Raw genomic sequence first — 22686 nt, 5'->3', positions numbered from 1 at the left:
TAAACTTTGATTGGTCAACAGGTGACCTTGGTGCTACGTCACTTCCGGTCAGGAGCCGTTGAAAACAAAGCACAGCGCGGCGCCAAACCAAAACAACAACACATCGGCATTTACGTTTTGTTTGTTGTCAACGGCATATAACCCGGATGTTAAAAACTTACCCGGATGACTGGGGTGACCAATACTAACCGTAACCACATAAAATCTTACAAAATCTTACAAAGGAAAACCATGTGAGACTGATTGAAAAATTTACCTCCCAAATAAAATTTTATTGTTTACTGCATTTTAACTTTTGGAGCAGACTAACTCAAAGACAACTGTCTCCAAAGGAAAAGGGATGTATCTGTTTTTTTTACACACTTGCAGATATGTCACATTTACGTGGGATGGCACAACGCTTATTATGCACCCACTAGCTGCTTTGTGGTATCTTATACAGGAAATGTGTTATGTTGTGCTCCAGATATGAGTAGCAGAAAGATCACACGTATTGATGACATTTATGCTGTTGACAAGTTATCCAAAGTTTCTTATTTGACTATCGTTTTGGGTATTTTGGGGTTGTGGTATGATCTACTTATGTTTTGATGCCCAAGGGTTATGAAAATTATTATAAACAATATTTGTGCTAAATTATGGCTATATAATAATAAGCCCATCAGCGAATGTTGAACCTTTCATAATTTATTTATTTGCCCTAAGTCAAAATAACAAAGATAAGATCATGAAGAACTATATAGTTTTTAATTTCTAGAGTCAAGGTGAAGATCTAGTTATTGTTAGGCAGAGTAAAGGCTGAGGTAAACATTGGGCTATTCCTGTTGAAATCCATACCCCTATAGAAGACATGACCTTAATCTTCCTCAAAGGGAGTGTGAATTTCAAATGGGGCTACCTGAATGAGCTAATCTATTTGATATTTACACCCCCTGTGTTGAAGAGTAAGGTCATGCTTTCCATATGGGGTGTATGGATTTCAACTAGTAATAGCCCATTATGGTTAAGATTAAATTTGCTTTAACGTAGGTTACATTGAGATTAAAACCAAAGTTAGGAGAAGATTCTGTTTAGATTCTGTTTATATTGTTATGATGTGACATAGATATCAATTTTGTTTTTCTGAAACATCAAGGTTGACCTTTGCATAACCTGAAGCAGTTGGCATCAATAATGTGTAGGCCTAATTACTATCCACACATTCTATATATAGCGCAAACATCACAGTTACCTAGTTATACATATTAAATGTTATTGAATTTCCTGATTGTGTTCTTAATTTCTACCAAATCCTGCAACAGGAAATATAATGTTCAAACCATGTTTCATTTCTTTTTATGTAGAGCTCCAGAAAGTATTATTTGATCCTACTTAGCAAATTGGTATAGTGTATCACAAAGTTCAACTTCATGATAACGCTGTGTAGGATATGGTGGTTGATTTGTACAAACTGGGCTATTCCTGTTGAAATCCATACACCCACTGTGGAAGACATGACCTTAATCTACCACACAGGGGGTGTAGATTTCTAATGGAGTCACCCATTTTAGGTAACCATATTTGAAATTCATACTCCCTGTGTGGAAGGTTAAGATCATGTCTTCCATAGGGGGTGTATGGGTTTCAACAGTAATAGCCCAATATATCTTGTTTGTATATCAAATCTTATCTGATGTGGCACACAAACCCCTGGGAATAAATTTCTTTTTTGAAATTCTGTATTTCAAGTTTATGATTTATGTACCAATAATTGTGAATTACTGAAAGAATAACACAATATTTATTTATGGACTACATGCTAGGTTTTCTGTTTTGTATGCTTTTGCTCTTGGCCATTTTAAATATTATACTTTGGTTTAACATTGTTATCCCCAAAGGCACTAACTTCTTTATTACAGAGCTACTGATTGGTTAATTACATGATACAATCATATGAGTAACCAATCCAAATAGAGGTTTTAGATCTCACAGCAATTTTAAGCTTAAATCCCCTTCAGCTCAAATGACTATCTCTGATTGGCTCAATACATGATGTACCCCTCTTTATAACCAATCAAAATAGTTCTTAGAGGCTGATAATCCATTCCATTTCACTAATTCTTACAATATCACTGATTGGCTCAATACATGATGCACCCCTCTTTATAACCAATCAAAATAGTTCTTAGAGGCTGATAATCCATTCCATTTCACTAATTCTTACCATATCACTGATTGGCTCAATACATGTTGCACCTCTCTTTGTAACCAATCAAAATAGTTCTTAGAGGCTGATAAAAACGCACACACAATTGTTGCAAGACTTATACATCCAGAAGGATAAAAACAGGACAGATAAAGAAGAAATGTCACCTGCCTGACAAACACCTTTGTATGCATTCAATATTGATTGAATACATGTACTCTTGGTATAGATTGGGCAGAAAGATAGACATACAACATGACAGACAAACAGATGGACAGACAAAGCAATAAATAGAAAGAAAGACAAAGGAACAGACAGAGTATACAAACAGACATTGTACCTGCTTTACTTATTCATATGCATTTATTGGTCACATGCATTTAGTCTTATTCTGGTATAATTTATTTAAATTGAGGGACAAACAGACTGGCAGAGAGGAAGACAGATATCATGATATACAGACAGACAGACAGACACCCAGACAGACAAGATCTTACCTGGTTGACAAACACACTCATATGCATTCACTCTGGGTTGTATACACTCGGCTCCATTCTGGCATGGATTGGACTCACATTCATCAATATCCAGCTCACAATTTGTACCTGAAAATTAAGAAAACAATGAAGATCCAAAGTGTGACCGGGTGCCAGTTTGCAATATGAGAACACAGTGGCATCACCCTGAGGTGGGGGCGGTGGTGGCATTGAGCATGAGGGGGAGGGTGAACCAACCATTTGCAGCAATTTTCCTATGGGGTTTCTAAATTTTTAAATTGGGATTGAGAGGGCACATGCCCCTGTGCTGCTATAATGCAATGCCACAGTGAGAATACATTATCTCTAGCTCAGTGAACAATGTTTGTATCCGATCCAGAAATGCACTTACTTGTGAATTGTATTCATTTCAGCAAACACTGTTGCCTTTGTCAACACTTGATGAGGAGTGACTGCATCTACTGACAACAAACGCTAGAGGAATTTCCAGCATGATTTTGTATAGTTGCCAGTTGGGGATATTTTTTTATCCCTGTTGCAGAAACTCATAGAAAATGTCCATTATACAGCAAACCAATTTGCTTTGCTCCCCTTCTTTTTCAAAACTTGATGACATATGTATGAGTAAGCATAGAGTTTATATAAAATCTTGCAAACATTTCACTAGCATCCACAACATGTTCATCTATCAGGGCACAGTTCTTTTGCACATTCATTGAATGACCTTAGAAAATTTGGGTACAAAAACTCATACTCTGCAACTTGAGGTCAAATTTTGCATTATGAGTGTTTAATTAAATTTATTGAACTATGCCATTGAGATGAGGCCATTGTGGTCCATAGTGTTTCTAGTAACTAACCTTGCCATCCTGGTACGCATTCACAGAGATAGAGGTTGTTGAAATCTGTGCACACACCATTGATGCATGGTGACGATGCACACTCATTCACATTCACTTCACAATGAATTCCTGTAATTAAAATGATAAATGAAAATAAAACTTGTTCAGTGATTATATAAAAATAATTTGCTACATTCAGTACTAATTCTATGTTGTATTTGCCTTATCTGTCCTACAATGTACCAACAAAACCTTGACAAATTAAACTAAAAGTCAGCCATTCGGGTAACCCCATTTGAAAATCACACTCCATGTGTGGAAGATTTAAATTTTAAAAGGTCATGTCTTCCATAAGGGGTGCATGGATTTAAACTGGAATAGCCCAATGTACCCATACTGCAAAAATTTGTTTGTATTATGGAAATCCTGATCAAATGTCAACAGGGCTGGATTTACCATAGGGCCAAATGGGCCTGGGCTGGATCCAGGGGTCATGATCTAGAGGGGGTCAAAATTGAAACCTGTGTGTGTGATTTACATGTAGACCAAATTAATCTCATATTTGACCATTTTAGCTTACAAATTAAACTTTGCACACTGCGCATATAACCTGAATCTAAAACTTTGAAAGCCTATCTCAAAACAATTATAAACGTAAACGTTTTGCCCACTCACATCATTAAGAAATGAGTTTCAAGCATTAATCTATAGCTACATTACATATTGATTTCTCATATCATGCTACATAGCATGTATAAAGTTCTCATGGCATGTAATCCCCACATTGATACATATCAGTTTTTGACTCCATATTAATCATTGTGTCACAATGTTCATGCTAAACCTTGCTCCGACGCCTCTTCCGTTATCATGCAATCATTTGCTTGTGAATTCACATGATAGCAAGTAACATCCAATTTTGTGTATGTGTGACTTGTAACTGTTCATCATATGGATTTTATGCTTTGCTTTGACACTTAGAAATCATGTGATTTGCAATCATGCGATTATCGGCAATCTACATATAGCCTTAAATTCTTCATCATGTTCACAGGAGGTCTTGCTCTGATGCCTGGCATTTCCTTCATGAAGACAGTACAAATCTCATTTTGCAATCAGTACAATGTACACTATATTTTTAGCACAAAGACTTCATCATGATGATCCTTATAGATTGATATAGATCGATAATCAATACCTTCATACGGCTCCCAAAAAACCCCATAAAAATCTACATCCCCTATGTGGGAGATTAAGGTCATGTCCTCTTTAGGGGGTGTATGGATGATACCAGCCACAGCATTAGCTTTCTAGCAAGTGTTTAATATGCTCTATTTTAGGCCTTCAATGTTCGTCACCATCATGCCAGGATGTGGGTAGCTGCCTATTTTTCCTTCATGAAGACACTCCAGGAGACATAGTTACCATCATGCATGGGTGGATGATACACTATGTTACATGGTTGAACACACAGGCACTTATGCTTAGCAATACTAATTACATTAATTATAGGTTTGTCAATGATTACCATTATAGTGTGGAAGCATATAAGACTTATAATATCTTTGCTTATCATCCAGTAGACATGAATAACGAAATTTCATTGGTTAATAGCCAAATAATATAATTTCGTATTGTTCAGCGTTCATAAATTACGGTACAATATATAGCCGTATTATTCAGCTCTTAATCAGTACCGGCAATTAACGGGCCTGTATACTCGTGTTGTACTGTACACTGTGCTGATCGCAGATGCTGTAGAGACAGCAATTACGCGCTACCTGGCGTCGGCGTGCTAAGCGTGCAAGGCCACGCGTTGGCAATGGCGCTGTATTACATGGCTTGGCGGTAGTTGCATGACAGAAAACTGTAAAGCATACTTGGAAGAGTTTGGAGTAGGCCTATAACTTGATCATTTTATGATTGTTGTATTTATTTATTTGTTTGTTTGTTTGTGTTAAATTCATGTCTACTGAATGATAAATTCGTTATCCCCTGTCTGTTCATGCAATACGAAAAATATCACTGGTTTTGAGTCTGCGGCCTCGTGTAATACGACCTCAAACCAGTGATATTTTTCAGATTGCATGAACAAACAGGGATAACTAATATTATTTTGTTTGAGTGCTAAATGTTTACTATTTGTATCATGTTCTCTTTAATGAAGGTTATAGTTTCAGCACACAGTGCGAGAATCATTCCAGTTGAAAACCATACACCCCTACAGAAAGCAAAACCCTAATCTCCCACACAGGGGGTGAAGATTTCAAATGGAGTCACTCATTCAGGGTAACCCTATTTGAAATTCACACTCCCTGTGTGGGAGATTAAGGTCATGTCTTCCATAAGAAGTGTATGGATTTCATCTGGAGTAACCCAATATAATGTTTAATGTTCTAAAAGAAAATTTCTTACAAGGTGGATTTCCCATATCATAAAACTTCTTAACCCCATGAGAACTACCTGCTGATTGGCCAAAATGAATATTGTGTCCAATTTTGCACCAATCAAGGAGGGTATTAATAAGATCATCTGCAAATGCAAGTTTGACCATAAATAGTTTTAAAGCCTAGTCATAATTGGCAATTGAAATGAGTATTTTAAGTTATCAACCAATCAGAAATGCTGTTAGATGACCAGTAGTGTCCAGGGGGTTAAAATTGATGACAATAAATCTTTACCTGCGAATCCTGGTAAACAAGAACAGACATAACCGTTGACTCCATCTACACAAGCGCCCCCATTCAGGCACGGCAAAGAACTGCATTCGTTGATTGATGTCTGGCAATGAATTCCTGTAATAAGAAAGAATTATACACTAGTTGTACGACTCATGCTGATAAATAGAATTGATAAGATGTTCAGTTCAGTTCAGTTCAGTTTATTTTCATTAAATGTTTCTGTTGCACTACAACTTGAACTGACTTTGAAACACACATATAGTTGCGAATGAAGAGATTTTTAAGTGTTGGGAATAGACATCAAAAGTAGTTTTTTTAAACTGGTCAACAACACTCACTTTTTGAATGTTTCAAAGAAACTATTCTCCATAAGCCAAGAAATAAGAAAAGAAATATAAATCTATTTTTATGAGAATGTTACAACATGGCTTTAAGACTTTGTTTTGTGGTGAAATGTATTTATCATTGACAGGTTACTTCTTTAATAGCATTGAAGAACTTGTATACTAGCCTGCTCACTGGGTATAAGTCCCCTATTTTAGGACAAAAATCCGATCCCCCTATTTTGGAATAGAAATCCAAGTGGTTTCAGTAACCACTTGTTGATGAACATAAGTCAAAACAGTAGGATCTAAATATGATTTCTTTACTAAGGTCTCGTCACTTAATCAACACATATACCCCTTTTTGCAATGTGGTTTGATCCAGCAGTTATTTCAGATATTTTGTGACCCATCACATCGAAACACGGCAGTTGTCTTCAAAAATGAACTTGTAGATTTCTTTACAAAACTAAAGGACTGTTTTAAGCTTTAAAATGGCACCTCTTTCATTAATGTTCCATGTAGAATGGCGATTTTATGTGACAATTACAGTTCAAATTTCTTATTATTTTCTTTATTTTTCGGGGCACATTTTCTTTATTATCTTTAAATGTGGGTTTCCGACAACTGCCGTGTTTCGATGTGATGGGTCATGAGAGCTACACATTTAGTACATACCAGAGAAACCAGGTACACACACACAATCATATCTATCAACTCCATCAATGCAGGCGCCGCCATTGCGACACGGTTCTGAGCGGCAGTCATTCACGTCAGTCTCACAGTTTGTCCCATTGAATCCAGGTAAGCAGGTACATGTGTAGCCGTTGATAAGATCCGTACAGGTGGCTTCATTCTGGCAGGGGTTGGAAGCACACTCCTCAATCTCAATCTCACACTGCTCACCTGTGAATATATAACATTACATTTGAAATCTACACTCCCCCTGTGGAAGGTTTAACTAATGTTTTCCACAGAGGGAGCATAAGTTTCAAAGAGAATCAACAATTGGGTAACTTCCATTTGAAATACTCACTCCAGGTGTGGAATATGTAGGTAAAGCCATACAGGGAGAGTATGGGTTTCAAAATAATTCACCCTAGCCAATTCCATTTGAAAAACATACTCCCTCTGTGAAATATGTTTATTATTCTTCCACAGAGGTATTGAATAGCGCAATGGAAGCAACATAACATTTCTAGGTTGAAACGTAGCATATCTGGGTTAACATCTGCATTGTGTAATATCAATTTATCAGAATGATGTAATTATTTGTTGATTGACATGTCATTTATAATCCCTACAGAACATGTACATTCAAGCAGGATAAAAACGTGCGCTAGTAGCTGTATATAAAATGTTGGTATTTATACAGCGCCTTTCACATGTGAACATGTACCAAAGCGCTTTACATTTATTCCGCCGTCGTTAGAATATGTCAGCTGCCATACAATGCCCAAGGCATGCTCATACCTTTGGGTGGCGCTCAATGGACAGTATTCATAACAGCTCCCCATTTCACACCTGGGTGGAGAGGAGTAATCGAGATAAAGTGCCTTACTCAAGATCACAACACGATGGCGTCACCAGGGCTCGAACCCGCAACCTTCCGATTATGCTCCTGCACAATATACTTCCTTGAAGATATTCATCAGGGCTGTTCATAGTAGATTGTTAATTGTAAATTCATACAACTAGTCCAATTACATTTCATTTACAAGTACATGCAGACGTTTTGAAATTACCAGCTTTCTTTTTAGGATTGTAGGTAAAGAGAGTATCAGATATAAGAGATGGATCAAGGAAGCAATCACCATTAGGAAGCAGGACAATACCAGGAACAGAGACGAGGGGCAATATACAACTTAAGTTATGTATTTGACAATCTGATTTCTGGAGCAGCAGAAAACATCAGCTGTACACAGATCGTCATTGCAACAATAGCATCGAAAAAGAAAACTGGTAGTTTTTGAAAGGTCTGCATGTATGTGGAATTTAATTGGACTAGTTGTACAGGGGTGGAATTTCGTAAAGTGCCACAGGAGTCAAGTGGATTCTCGCAAGAGAGTTTTGCGAGAGTCCATGGATTCCCGTAAAATGGATTCTCGTTGTACAATCTTGCGGGAGTCCAAAAGGTATTTATATGTAGGCCTACGTAAAATGCATTCAAACAAACAAACTAACAAATAAACTAAAGTTAAGTTTTTAATACATGTATATGTGTCATCATACTCTCACTTCCATATATGTCATAGCATCTTTGGTGACTTTTCCTTTATATTTTGCAATTGCAGGCTTTGAGTTTTAAGGCGTGTTGAACTTAACGTAAGTTCGCTGAGCCGATCATTTCCAGATCCATTTCCAGCGAGAGTCCACATGGACTCTCGCAATAGGACTTTAACGGGAGTCTCTGCGAGAGTCGACTCTCGGACTCCCGCCGAAATTCCACCCCTGTTGTATGAATTTATAAGCAACAAGAAATGTACTTATTTTGAAATCATTTGACAATCTCGACTTTGCATAGAGTCACCTGTAAATGCCCGATGCAATGAACAAATTGCCAGATAACTCCCAAATGTGTTAACATTTAAATCCACCAAATCACTCAACACTAGTTATGTGACTGCTATTTTCTTCCCATTGGCTGTGCTTCATGTACTTGCTAACAGACGCGTGAATAGCTGTTGACAGATCGCCTCATTTTGGGAGGGGTTGGGAGAACACTTTATCAATCTCTGTTTAACACTGGTCACCTAAGGAATTCAAATGGGCTATTCCAGTTGAAATCCATACACCCCCTATTGAAGACACAACCTTAATCTTCCACACAGGGTGTATAAATTTCAAATGGGGTTACCCATTCAGTGTTGTCGGCTCCAAAATAGGCTAATCCAGTTGAAATCCATACACCGCTATTGAAGATACAACCTTTATCTTCTGCACAGGGAGTGTGAATTTCAAATGGGGTTACCTGAATGGGTGATTTGAAATCTGCACCCCCTGTGTGGAAAATTAAGAAAATATCTTCCATAGGGATGTATGACTTCAACTGGAATAGCCAAATGTATGATTAAACCCAAGTGTAAAAATATTAAATATCTGTCAAAATCTCTCATTGCCTGCAGCTGAAGGGTATGTTCATCCCACAAGAGCAGGGCCTATATTATTCAGGTTTCATGTCACTTTGGTCACTTCTGCATGTAAAGGTTCAATTCATCTTTACTCTGGGGTGTATTTATCGATGTTAGGTCTGTCAGATTCCACTCAGCACATACCGATAGACACACTCTTCTAGTTGAATACAGACCCTTATCTGTGTATGGTACCTCCCCAATGATTGGCTTCACTAGTGAGACTACATTTCTAAGGAATTAACCCTCTCCACGCGGATCTCGACTGCAGACGACAAGTTTCAATTTTTTTTAATTCAAGCATTTTTTCAGCATGAAAAATACATTAAAATGAGTACAAACAAGCCTTGTATTGGATCAGTGGTTCTTAAGATAGCTTGTGATATTTTGAGAAAATATCTCAAAACTTAAAGCATATAGTTTGATCTGCTCTTAGTCGGCGGGCCTTATAACATCACAGATTAATACCAATATCTTTTATCTGGAGAATTGTCTTGCGACATCTCGCCAGAAATATCAAAAATGATTAATTGAAGTCCTGTACTTTGTGTACTTTCTTCAACACATAAAATATAGACCACACAGATCAACTATATCACTCTTAACGCGGGTTTACTTTTCGGCGTAGTGGTAAAAGCCTAATAATTCCCGCTGATTACAAGCTGATCAAAGTATAGAAGCATTATCTGTGAGAACATCAAGTCTGCTGATTGATTAAGAAGGCTACTGTGCAGAAGACAAGACCATGGCTGCTGATGGTTGAAATTCTGTTTCTAATCTGTAGGATTGATCTTGCTCACTCAGTACTCCATAAAATTCTTTTGGCATTGGGCTATTCCAGTTGAAATCAATAAACCCCCTATTGTAGACATGACCTTAATTTTCAAGGGTGTAGATTTCAAATGGGGTTACCTGAATAGGTGATTCCATTTTAGATCTACACTCCCTGTGTGGGAGACTACAGTCATGACTTCCATAAGAGGTGTATAGACCACTTGACATCACTGTTTATCAACAAAGGCAAGGGACTAGTCTATCGATATGCTTGAACGAACCACTACACTGTGCAATGGCTTTCTTGTACTATATGAAATGTGGCGAGTGATTTAAAATGCACATGCCCTGAGCACACTACGATGCGTACGCACACTGCAGGGCAAAGAATAATGGAAATTGCGATAATTCGCACGCATACTGCCGGGCAATGATGTCACATGTCAAATGGTCTATAGATTTCAAGTGGAATAGCCCAATTAGCAATTCCTTTGTTCTTACCTTGATAACCCTGTACACAGGTGCACACAAACCCTGCTATGATATCCTGACAAGTCCCGCCATTCATACAAGGTCCTGACGCACATTCATCCAACTCCACTTCACATTGCGTACCATTAAAACCCATCAAGCAATTACAAATCGGTTCCGCACCTGACTGCTCCATGCAGACACCTCCATTTTGACAGAGGGGTGGCAAGGTTTGGCATTCACGGATGTCTGTTTGGCAGTAGGTGTCTGTCCAGTATGCATTGCAGAGACACTGGAAACCACCTGGCAGATTAACACATCGTGCCCCATTTTGACATGGTAATGTCAGGCATTCATTGATGTCCCTTCCACAATTGACTCCACTCCAGCCTGTTGGACATGTACATGTGTATCCTGAAATGATAAAAAACAAAGAATAAATTAACCGATAAATCAGTTTTTAACAAGTTTTTTTTTTTACAAATTGATACTAACCATTTATGAAAGTTCATCTGTGTTTGTACATTGAATGATTCAAGTTTTAACCACCTGAGCACTACTGCCTTTCTAACAACAACTTTGATTTGTTGATGACAAGAGATATTCAGTTGAATAGCCAATAAGAATACAGTGTTGAAAATATTTCACCCCATTCATTTTAAAAGATGGCATTATTCTTACAAGATCACTGATTGGTTCAATAAATGAAACAGCATCCATTCTGACCAATCGGCAGGTAGTTCTTATGGCGTTAAACTTTTGATGCAAACATAAGAAATTATTCCTGCCTCCGAATTTTCAGATGGCTTTCCATCTTTCAACAGAGAGAGTGAGACTGTGATGTGTGATGCATGTGATCATTTTATCACTCATGATCTTAGTTATCATTTCCCCCACGTTCTAAAAACTATTTACATTTAAATATCAATTAAATGATTATTTGATCTTTCACTCACTCACTGACTTCCTCACTTGCTTGCTCACTCACTCAATGTATAATCAATCAAAACAATGTGTGTGATTACCCAACCAAAAAAATCTTTCTGTGCTTACTCTAGATATTTTTCAGTATAACAGAATACAGTAAGCTAATATGATACAAAGCATGGCTCATTCATCAGGCTTCCACTCCATCCATTTTTAGTGTTTTTGAAAAATCTGCTTCTTCCAAATGCACCACTGGATCTACTTGAAATGACCACACATAATACTTTATATTTAAAGTCTGGTCATCTTAAGTGGATCCAATGAGGCAATTGGAGAAACAGACATTTGAATAAAAATTCCCTTTAAAAGGGAATGTTGATTTCAAGGTGATTTCCGAGTACAGATTATAACCAAGATGCGGGTCATAACATGACGCATATTCTTGAAGAATTTCATGAACATGATTCTATGTAAAGTATTGAACTTTGTACATGTTGCTACTTATTTAAAGTGGTATTTTGTGATGTTAGCATCCTCTTTTACGCCAAAAATGGATGAAGAATGATCCCTTTGATACAGCCTGTATATGCAGCCACCAAAACAGTATACTTAATCATGTGCTTGTGGGTTTGAAATGTTTCTCATTCTTTTCCCATAAAATCACAAATTTCCAGACACTATCAAGTTCAAGTTGATATTTTTATTAAGCATAATTTTTCTTTCCTATAATGACGTCTGTTGAGTAATTTATATCTTTAACAACCATTATAGATGTTAACAGTTTCCAAATAAATCAAGCTGGGAACTATTCATACATTAGATCAGTCCATAAGTAATATATAGGTCTATATTCTCAGCTTCTACGCATACATATACCACACTTCCCCTTATCATTAATAGGCTTAATGAAATGTCATGCAAACTGGGAATTCATATATTATCAGTTGCAAAATCATATAGATTTCCTTACGTTTTTGTGCTTGCTTGTAAACGGATAAAAACACAGTTTAACCTCATTTCTGATCAGTAAGTGAGAAGCTTCAATACAGGGCCTGTGTTCAATCTTATACCATATGAATAACTCTCCTGTACCACAAAGGGACACAATTAAGTGGGTCATTTGACTTTGGTCAATTATTTGTAATCAAGGAAAAATTAAGAACATAATTCTTTCGGTCTCACTGGTACATGCTTTAAGACATGAATTTGTTTTAGAAAAAAAATAGAATTTCACGGTTCTCGACTTGTGCTGTTCACAATGCAAATTTCATGAACCTGCAACAATCTATGGCGATTTGACCCTGGATAACCCCAAAATGACCTTGACATTTTTTGTCTTGCCAGGGTGGTCATTCCCACAAAATTTTATGAACCTACAAATGGAGAGTTACTACTGTGACAAACCTACAATTGGCTCTTCTTTTAAAATCCACACTACCCATGTGGAAGATTTTGGAAATATCTTCCACAGGGGAGTATGAATTTCAAATGAAATGAACACATTAGGCAGCTCCATTAGAATTTCATACACCCTCTGAGAAAGACTAAACCAAATTTTCACAGAGGGAGGGTGAGTTTCAAAAAGAGTTGGAAATGTGTTAATTCCATTTGAAATTCATACTCTCCTGTAGCAGATATTTCCAAAATCTTCCACAGGGTAGTGTGGATTTTAAATGGAATGACCCACTGGTCAATGCCAGTTTAAATGTAGACACCCATTCAGGTAACCCCATTTGAAATTCACACTCCCTGTGTGGAAGATTCACTTTAGGTCTTCCATAGGGTGTATGGATTTCAAGTGGAATAGCCCAATGGCAGAAACCCACACAACTAGGCCATTGTAAGGGACTGTTCACAAACATTTGTTAGGGGGGCCTGATGCAAAAAAAAAATCATCACAAAAATTTTTAGGGGCCCCCCTTTTCAGATCTCAAAATTTTGGGGCCCCCCTTTTTGACAAGAAAATTATGGGTCAACCCCATAGAAAAGCATATAAACTGCTCATTTTTTCAGGCCCCCCTTAGTGTTTGTGAACGGTCCCTAAACAGCAACATCAAAATACTTGTAGCGCCATCACTGTGGCCAAATACAGAAAAAGAACGGAAATTTGTGACTGCATAGCTATTGTAAGCTGTCAAAAAGGGGAGGGAGGATTCACACCCGACTGACAAAATCCCTGTTAACTTATAAAGAGGAAGGCGACTGAAATTTTGAAATGTTCAGTGCAATACTTAACATTCCATGTCTGCTTTGTAAATTGATCACTTCCTAACGATATTTCCTTCAAGTTCATAGAAACCCATTAGTAATATGAAATCTTGAAAGTTATAATGGTTATGAGGGTGATGATTTTGTTCTCATTAATATTTTTATTTTGTAATTTTGAGTTGCCAGAACCTACATGTTCTGCATATTTGTATAGCATCCTCATCTTATGTTATATCTGGTTGAATACTAGTTCATTAATGTTATACCGTATTTCCTCGAATAGTCACCCCTTCAATTAAACGCCCCCACTACATTTTTCAACTAAGATGTTTCAAAAATGCTGATATTTCCATGCATAATCATGCTAACATACAGTGCAAGTGCATTACCGTAAAACCCTGTCTACAAGCATATATAGTGTTTTTTATAAAAGCTTAATTAATTCGAAGCAAGCGTTAGTATACCAATACAATAGATCGGTCTTAAAATAATACTTGTTTGTATATGCTTGGATCCGTAATTTATTTGCTCAAACTCCATAATGGCGACTGGATTAATGTAGCTTTCATCAGAAGCACACTATATGCTTGTAGACAGGGTTTTACGGTATTGTGCCCATCTCTGGAGGAACAAGGGAAACTACATTTATTAACTATTTCATACACAACAAATTATTTCTGCCATATAACAAACAACAAACTAATATGTATCAATATACCCCCCTTCAAGAAAAATGAACCAATCCTGTATACCCACCTTCAAGAAAAATTAACCAATCCTGCAAGATGCAAACACATAGCACGTAAAACGCGAAACGATGCACAAGTGTAATTCATTATACACGCAGTCCAAGTATTTTGCTAATGGCTTTTCTAATTGGCTATATGGCTAAGTGTGTATGAATTCTTTTTTTAAACCTTGGATAACATCATAGTTCTATCAGTGACAACATACATAATCTTCATTCTAGATCCTAAGGCACCATCAAAATTCACCGTTGACAGATATGAAGAATACTGTAAGATTTTAAGACAGATTACAAGGCTTCATAGATTTCACGCTGAATTAAACTTGAGCTTCTGTTTGTTTTATGCCCAAATGCAATTTGAATCTATTTTAAACACATGAGTACTACCTGCTGATTGGTTAACAGAAGTCTATTATGATTTGTGCAGCCAATCAGCAAGCAACATGGTAAGAATGGTGGTAGGACTGATGAGGCTTAACCCCATGAGTACTACTTGCTGATTGGTTACAAGAAGACCATTATGATTTATTGAACCAATCAGCAACACATTAAGAATGGTGGTAGGCTGAAGAGGCTAACCTCATGAGTACTACCTGCTGATTGGTTACAAGAAGTCTATTATAATTTATTGAGCCAATCAGTAGCATGGTAAGAATGATGGTTGGGCTGACCAGGATTAAACCCATGAGTACTACCTGCTGATAGGTAAGAAGACTATTATAATTTATTGAGCCAATCAGCAACATGGTAAGAATGGTGGTAGGGATGAAAAGTCTTACCCCATGAACACTACCTGCTGATTGGTTACAAGAAGGCTATTATGATTTGTGCAGCCAATCAGTAACATGGTAAGAATGGTGGTAGCCCTTACCTAAAAAACTAGCATTCCCTAGCACTCACTAGGCATTCCATTGAATGGTAAAGAACCAGTAATGAATGCCTAAATGGTGAATGCCTCCAATACTGTAACATTGAGTTAATAGGCGGTTGTTAGCACTCAACCGCCTGTTTGCTAGCCCTCAACCGCTTGTAGTGGTTCATAAGTGGTTCATAAGTGGTTCATAAGCCCTCCTCAGAGGCGAAATATGTAAATGAGCTAAGCACTCGAACCACTAAGGAGGCATTCGAACCACCAAGGAGGCATTCAAACCGCCTAGCATTTAAACCACCTAGGAAGCATTCGAACCGCTTTGTAAGCATTCCAACCGCCTAGGAAGCATTCCAACCACTAGGAAGCATACCAACCGCCTCAGAAGCATTCCAACCGCCTACAGGTTAGCACTCGAACCACTTAATTAGCCCTCAACCGCTATAAGTGGTTCGTAAGTGGTTCATAAGCCCTCCTCAGAGGCGTAAATATGTAAATGAGCTAGGCCCTCGAACCACTTAGTGGCATTCCAACCGCTTATGAAGCACTCCAACCGCCAAAGAAATTTCCAATCGCCTAGGAAGCATTCCAACCGCCTATAGGCATTCCAACCACCTATAGGTATTCCAACTGCATATACATGTAGGTATTCCAACCACCTACAGGTGAGGCAATCGAAACATATAATTATATAGCTATTTTGGCTAAGCAATTCTACGAGAGTGAGAAATAGAATGCACTGCAGAAAATCAAACATGGTAAGCCCAGAATATACTCCATTTTGTATCCATTGTGACCGACGCAGAGGCATTTTAGTTCAGTACAGCATCTGTCCTCTGTCTTTGTCGAGCAGAGATGCTTTTTCAGATCAAATGAGGCTCATGATAATACTTTTCCATATGATTTCCCACATTTTTTCCTTCAAAAAATAGCACTTAAACCCCTATCTTATAGGGCTTGCTATAGGAATTCTAGGAGAGTAAGGATTAAGAATATGCACAAATTGAACTTGAATATATCAGCAAGTATATAGCCATGTGCATCAGCAAGAGCCACTAAATTGCATCAAATTCATAATGATAAATTGAGTAACATATCCCAGTGGGCACAGGTTAGGATTTTGACGTTTTAACGTTGAAACAACATCGAAGCTTCAACCTAACCTGATTTCAACCTAATGGTTAGTTGATATCATGTTGAAATTTCAACGTTAATTGATACCACATTGAAATTTCAACCTAATTTCAACCAACTTTCAATGCAAAAATTAAGGAGGTTGAAATCAGGTTGAAGTTCATTTGCAAATACAACCTGATTTCAACCAGTCGACATCGATATTTCAACGTGATTTCAATGTTAGGTGCGCCCACTGGGATCAGTGTGTTTTATAAATATGTACACAAAATAATTATAGCTACATAATGATATAATTTGTTGTTGTTTAATTGGTTTCATTGAGGTTTCATTGCTCTGCTTGAGCTCTTCTTGCGCCATATGAGTGCTTTTTAGTGTATTTGTGTGTGGTATAAATGTACACTATTATTATTATCAATAATAATGCCCCAATATACTAACTAGCTCCTCCTTCCTAGCACCAGACCATTTCATATTTCAAGAAACTGCCTACATTACATCTAGTCATATTTAAGCTTACCTATATACACCATCCATCATTGTGGCATATTATTGCACACAAAGATAACTACATGGATCACATATATACATGTATGATGTTGTCCACATAATATGCATTGTCATGTAACATCCCAAATGTAAAAAGTGGACAAATCGGCCTATAATAAAGCTGGGAACATGAAAGGATAAAGATTCCATCATCTCTGCATTCACACCAGTTCAAAATGGCAGTTAGAAATATATTCCCATCATGCACCTGTTTGACCCTTGGGTCAACCACTAAGGAATGCTAGTCAAGGCTATTAGCAGAATGCCTAATTGAATGGAATGCCTATTACTTAGAAATTTTTAAACCGAATGCCTATTACTTAGAAATTTTTAAACCGAATGCCTAATACTTAGAAATTTTTCAGTGGAATGCCTATTACTTTACAAATTTTTTAACCGAATGCCTAATACTTCCAACATTCCAACCGCCTACAGGTTAGCACTCGAACCACTTAATTAGCCCTCAACCGCTATAAGTGGTTCGTAAGCGGTTCTTAAGTGGTTCATAAGCCCTCCTCAGAGGCGAAATATGTAAATGAGCTAGGCCCTCGAACCACTTAGTGGCATTCCAACCGCTTATGAAGCACTCCAACCGCCAAAGAAATTTCCAATCGCCTAGGAAGCATTCCAACCGCCTATAGGCATTCCAACCACCTATAGGTATTCCAACTGCATATACATGTAGGTATTCCAACCACCTACAGGTGAGGCAATCGAAACATATAATTATATAGCTATTTTGGCTAAGCAATTCTACGAGAGTGAGAAATAGAATGCACTGCAGAAAATCAAACATGGTAAGCCCAGAATATACTCCATTTTGTATCCATTGTGACCGACGCAGAGGCATTTTAGTTCAGTACAGCATCTGTCCTCTGTCTTTGTCGAGCAGAGATGCTTTTTCAGATCAAATGAGGCTCATGATAATACTTTTCCATATGATTTCCCACATTTTTCCTTCAAAAATAGCACTTAAACCCCTATCTTATAGGGCTTGCTATAGGAATTCTAGGAGAGTAAGGATTAAGAATATGCACAAATTGAACTTGAATATATCAGCAAGTATATAGCCATGTGCATCAGCAAGAGCCACTAAATTGCATCAAATTCATAATGATAAATTGAGTAACATATCCCAGTGGGCACAGGTTAGGATTTTGACGTTTTAACGTTGAAACAACATCGAAGTTTCAACCTAACCTGATTTCAACCTAATGGTTAGTTGATATCATGTTGAAATTTCAACGTTAATTGATACCACATTGAAATTTCAACCTAATTTCAACCAACTTTCAATGCAAAATTAAGGAGGTTGAAATCAGGTTGAAGTTCATTTGCAAATACAACCTGATTTCAACCAGTCGACATCGATATTTCAACGTGATTTCAATGTTAGGTGCGCCCACTGGGATCAGTGTGTTTTATAAATATGTACACAAAATAATTATAGCTACATAATGATATAATTTGTTGTTGTTTAATTGGTTTCATTGAGGTTTCATTGCTCTGCTTGAGCTCTTCTTGCGCCATATGAGTGCTTTTTAGTGTATTTGTGTGTGGTATAAATGTACACTATTATTATTATCAATAATAATGCCCCAATATACTAACTAGCTCCTCCTTCCTAGCACCAGACCATTTCATATTTCAAGAAACTGCCTACATTACATCTAGTCATATTTAAGCTTACCTATATACACCATCCATCATTGTGGCATATTATTGCACACAAAGATAACTACATGGATCACATATATACATGTATGATGTTGTCCACATAATATGCATTGTCATGTAACATCCCAAATGTAAAAAGTGGACAAATACGGCCTATAATAAAGCTGGGAACATGAAAGGATAAAGATTCCATCATCTCTGCATTCACACCAGTTCAAAATGGCAGTTAGAAATATATTCCCATCATGCACCTGTTTGACCCTTGGGTCAACCACTAAGGAATGCTAGTCAAGGCTATTAGCAGAATGCCTAATTGAATGGAATGCCTATTACTTAGAAATTTTTAAACCGAATGCCTATTACTTAGAAATTTTTAAACCGAATGCCTAATACTTAGAAATTTTTCAGTGGAATGCCTATTACTTTACAAATTTTTTAACCGAATGCCTAATACTTAGAAATTTTTTCAGTGGAATGCCTATGACTTATCCGAATGCCATTGAGTGCCTATAGCAAACCGCCTAATCCTAGAACCACTAGGAATGCCTAAGTTACGAATGCCTAAGTTAATAGATTGAGCTTTAATGAGGGCTTAATGAGTAAATAGGCATTCGGTAGCATTCTTGTGAGGCATTCAGAATGCCTGTGAACCAGCTCTATAGGCATTCATTAGCTGCTGAGTGCTAGTGACCACCTAGTACCGCTATCCTTAGCACTCGAGGGCTTGGCGAATAGCTACAGAATGCCCAATAGGCATTCATGTTTGGTAAGGGAGGGATGAAAAGTCTTAACCCCATGAACACTACCTGATGATTGGTTACAAGAAGCCTATTATGATTTGTGCAGCCAATCAGTAACATGGTAAGAATGGCACTTGACGAGGATTGAGCTTAATTATCTAGAAGCTATACAATTTAATTGAATGAATCACTTTATTAACCAATTATAATTGCCGTTAAGGTAGCAATTCTCACAGGGTTAACTTTACTCAGATTGTAAATGACAACATGTTTAAAGACCACCATGTTTGTTTGTTTGTTTTCTGCACCTCATATCTAAAAACACATCTATACCTATTTTAAAATACTGATCAGAAACTAAAACTATCTGAAATTATAAGAACAATTTTGGATGCAGACAAACAGGAAATTGTAGGAATGGGATGTGATTTACGCTATTCAGAAAAGTCTGCTCGTCATAAATAAAGGATTCAACATCTTCAGGAAGCTCATAATGAAATGGTAGACTCCGGGTGTAGACCTATGATTGAATTTAAATTTGGATCCAGTCAGGGTGTTAACTAGCCACCTGTCTACCCGTCATTCTAAACATAATGCTTGAATAAGAACTGTGAACCAAAACAAGTACAGGCAAACAAATCAAGGCTATAATAGCCAACACACTGAAGGGTCTATTGTTCTATTGTGTCCGATTTGGCGCTGACATATTGGAAAATGTTGCCAATCAATATTCATGAGAGTGTACATTCAACGTCCAGTTATCGAAATTGGGTGACTTGTGTTTGGCAGGTGTGAAATATATCTGACTGGGTGTTTTAATTACTTAACATATTAAGGTTTTGGCATTATTAAATAGCTGCCTAGTGCTGTTATATGCTTAGATTCTATAATAATAATTATTATTTTCTTTATTCATTCCTTTCTTTTCCTTTTTCTGCACTTTATTCTTTCTTATGCACACACTTAAGCAGTGGCGTAGATTTCTTTTTGACATGGAGGGTGGATTTTTTTAACCGGTACACGGTACAGTGAACCTTATGGTACAAATGTGCGGGAAAATTTTAACATAGGCCTATTGAAACTAAACTGGTGAAATATGGGACAAAAGTGGAATTAATTCTAACCTCCTTGGCTATAGCAATAACTATTTGAACTGACTGGGCCCCCAGAAGGGGCAGAGGTCTGGTTTTTGTTTTCAGGGTCAAATTCTGGACAGGCAGTTTTGGTAAAAATGATGGGCACTTGTCAAATGCTAGCTAAGACCTGGAATCCAGTGCAGTGCAACTTATTGGTAACATATCGTATGCAGTGTCTAAATATGCAAATGAGGTCATTCATTATTCATGTATGCAGATTAATCAAAACATTAATTCTAAACACTCAAAATTTCTCATGCCTTTAGCACCTGACAACTTCGGATAGAGAATAACTTTGAATGGTGTTTATCTATAAGCTAATTTTACCACCATTCCATATGTATCCTTGCTTATATTTCTTCCTTCATTCCTTCCTCTACTTCCGTTCTCCCTTTTCTTTCCTTTCCTATTTCTAATTCCCCTTCCTTACTTTCCTTCCTAATTCTCCTTTTCTTTCCTTCCTAATTTTCCTTTTCATATCTTCCTTCATTCCTTATTCCTACCTCCTTTCATTTTCCCCTTTCCTTCCTTCTTTGCATTATTTCAGTAATTTTTCCTTGCTTATAATATTGTTCCCCCTTTATATGTTTCTTTCCTACATCTTTATTTTTTCAGGAAACAGCCTGACATAATGTGATGTGACAGCAGAAAATAGGCTTTGGCTGATATCTGAAATAACCCTTGAAACACATAATATAATCATTGAAACTACTGACAACATTGACATGACATAATGAGGTTACCTCTTTCTTACAAGATATATGAAACATTTGCAGGCAGTATATACAAACCATGCTGAAAGCATCTATTACATCAGTCATGTTTTCCCTAAGAAAATTCAGATATTCCAGCTGAAATCTATACACCCCCTATTGAAAACATGACCTTAATCTCCCACACAGGGAGTGTGAATTTCAAATGGGGTTACCTGAATGGGTGACTCAATTTGAAATCTACACCCCTTGTATGGGAGATTAAGGTCATATCTTCCATAGGGTATAGATTTCACTTTCACTGAACTCAATACGAAAAGTACAGTGTAACATTGTGACCTTGTTCCAGCAAAATATACCTAAGCCGCCCCTGCAAGTTCTAAGAAATAGACAAAGTAAGCTTGAGAAATATAAAGAAAAACAGAAGACAAATATTGGCTTTCTTTTCATTTGAGCAAATCTCACTTTAAAAGTGGACGTTTTTGTTTTTAAATTCGTGATTCTAAGCCTCCTTACATTGATCAAGTGCATTGTTATTTTTGCGGTAGTACCCAATGACCCCCCCCTTTTTCATAGGTGCGGCTACCCAATAACCCCCCTTTTTTTGGTCGCGGCTACCCAATGACCCCCTTCTCGAATTGTATCATCAAAATGCCACAAAATAATGCGGAAACTTTCAAATTCTCTTATTTTAGCAAATTTGTATTGAAAATTTGGAACAAGAAATAGAATTTTGCTCCATTTTTTCAAAATTTTCTATCCAATGACCCCTTCTTTGAAATGTTATACCCAATGACCCCCTTTTTCATTTTGTTTGTACCCAATGACCGCCCTTTTGTAAAACAATGTTTTGTACCCGATAGGCCCCTACTTCACACCGCCGGTAAGCACATACCCGTCACTTCTAATGTTGAGTGCCCACCCCGGGCAGGTACTCCAGAATCCATGTAAACTTCAGAGAAAACTGGGTCACCCCTTCACCTGAGTCACATCACCTATCACCACTAGCACTAAATATATTTAGCTCCAAATTTCAGTTCATTATAAACAGGAAATTAAAACAATACATATTTTTGCTTCAT

At 37.2% G+C, this 22686-nt stretch overlaps 1 protein-coding gene across 1 annotated transcript in view; it reads right to left on the bottom strand.

The window, feature by feature from the left end:
• Window positions 1-22686, bottom strand: part of LOC140139768 (uncharacterized) — a 156165-nt gene that overhangs the window by 21648 nt on the left and 111831 nt on the right. The window contains 5 exon segments of the mRNA XM_072161475.1: window positions 2683-2790; window positions 3543-3653; window positions 6206-6319; window positions 7207-7434; window positions 10935-11318. Of these exon segments, the coding sequence (XP_072017576.1) occupies window positions 2683-2790; window positions 3543-3653; window positions 6206-6319; window positions 7207-7434; window positions 10935-11318 (945 nt within the window).

This window comes from Amphiura filiformis, chromosome 18, assembly GCF_039555335.1.
Source record: "Amphiura filiformis chromosome 18, Afil_fr2py, whole genome shotgun sequence".
In the NCBI taxonomy this organism is placed as follows: Eukaryota; Metazoa; Echinodermata; class Ophiuroidea; order Amphilepidida; family Amphiuridae; genus Amphiura; species Amphiura filiformis.
The sequence above is the reverse complement of the archived record's forward strand: the minus strand, read 5'-3'. Positions and strand labels throughout refer to the sequence as shown.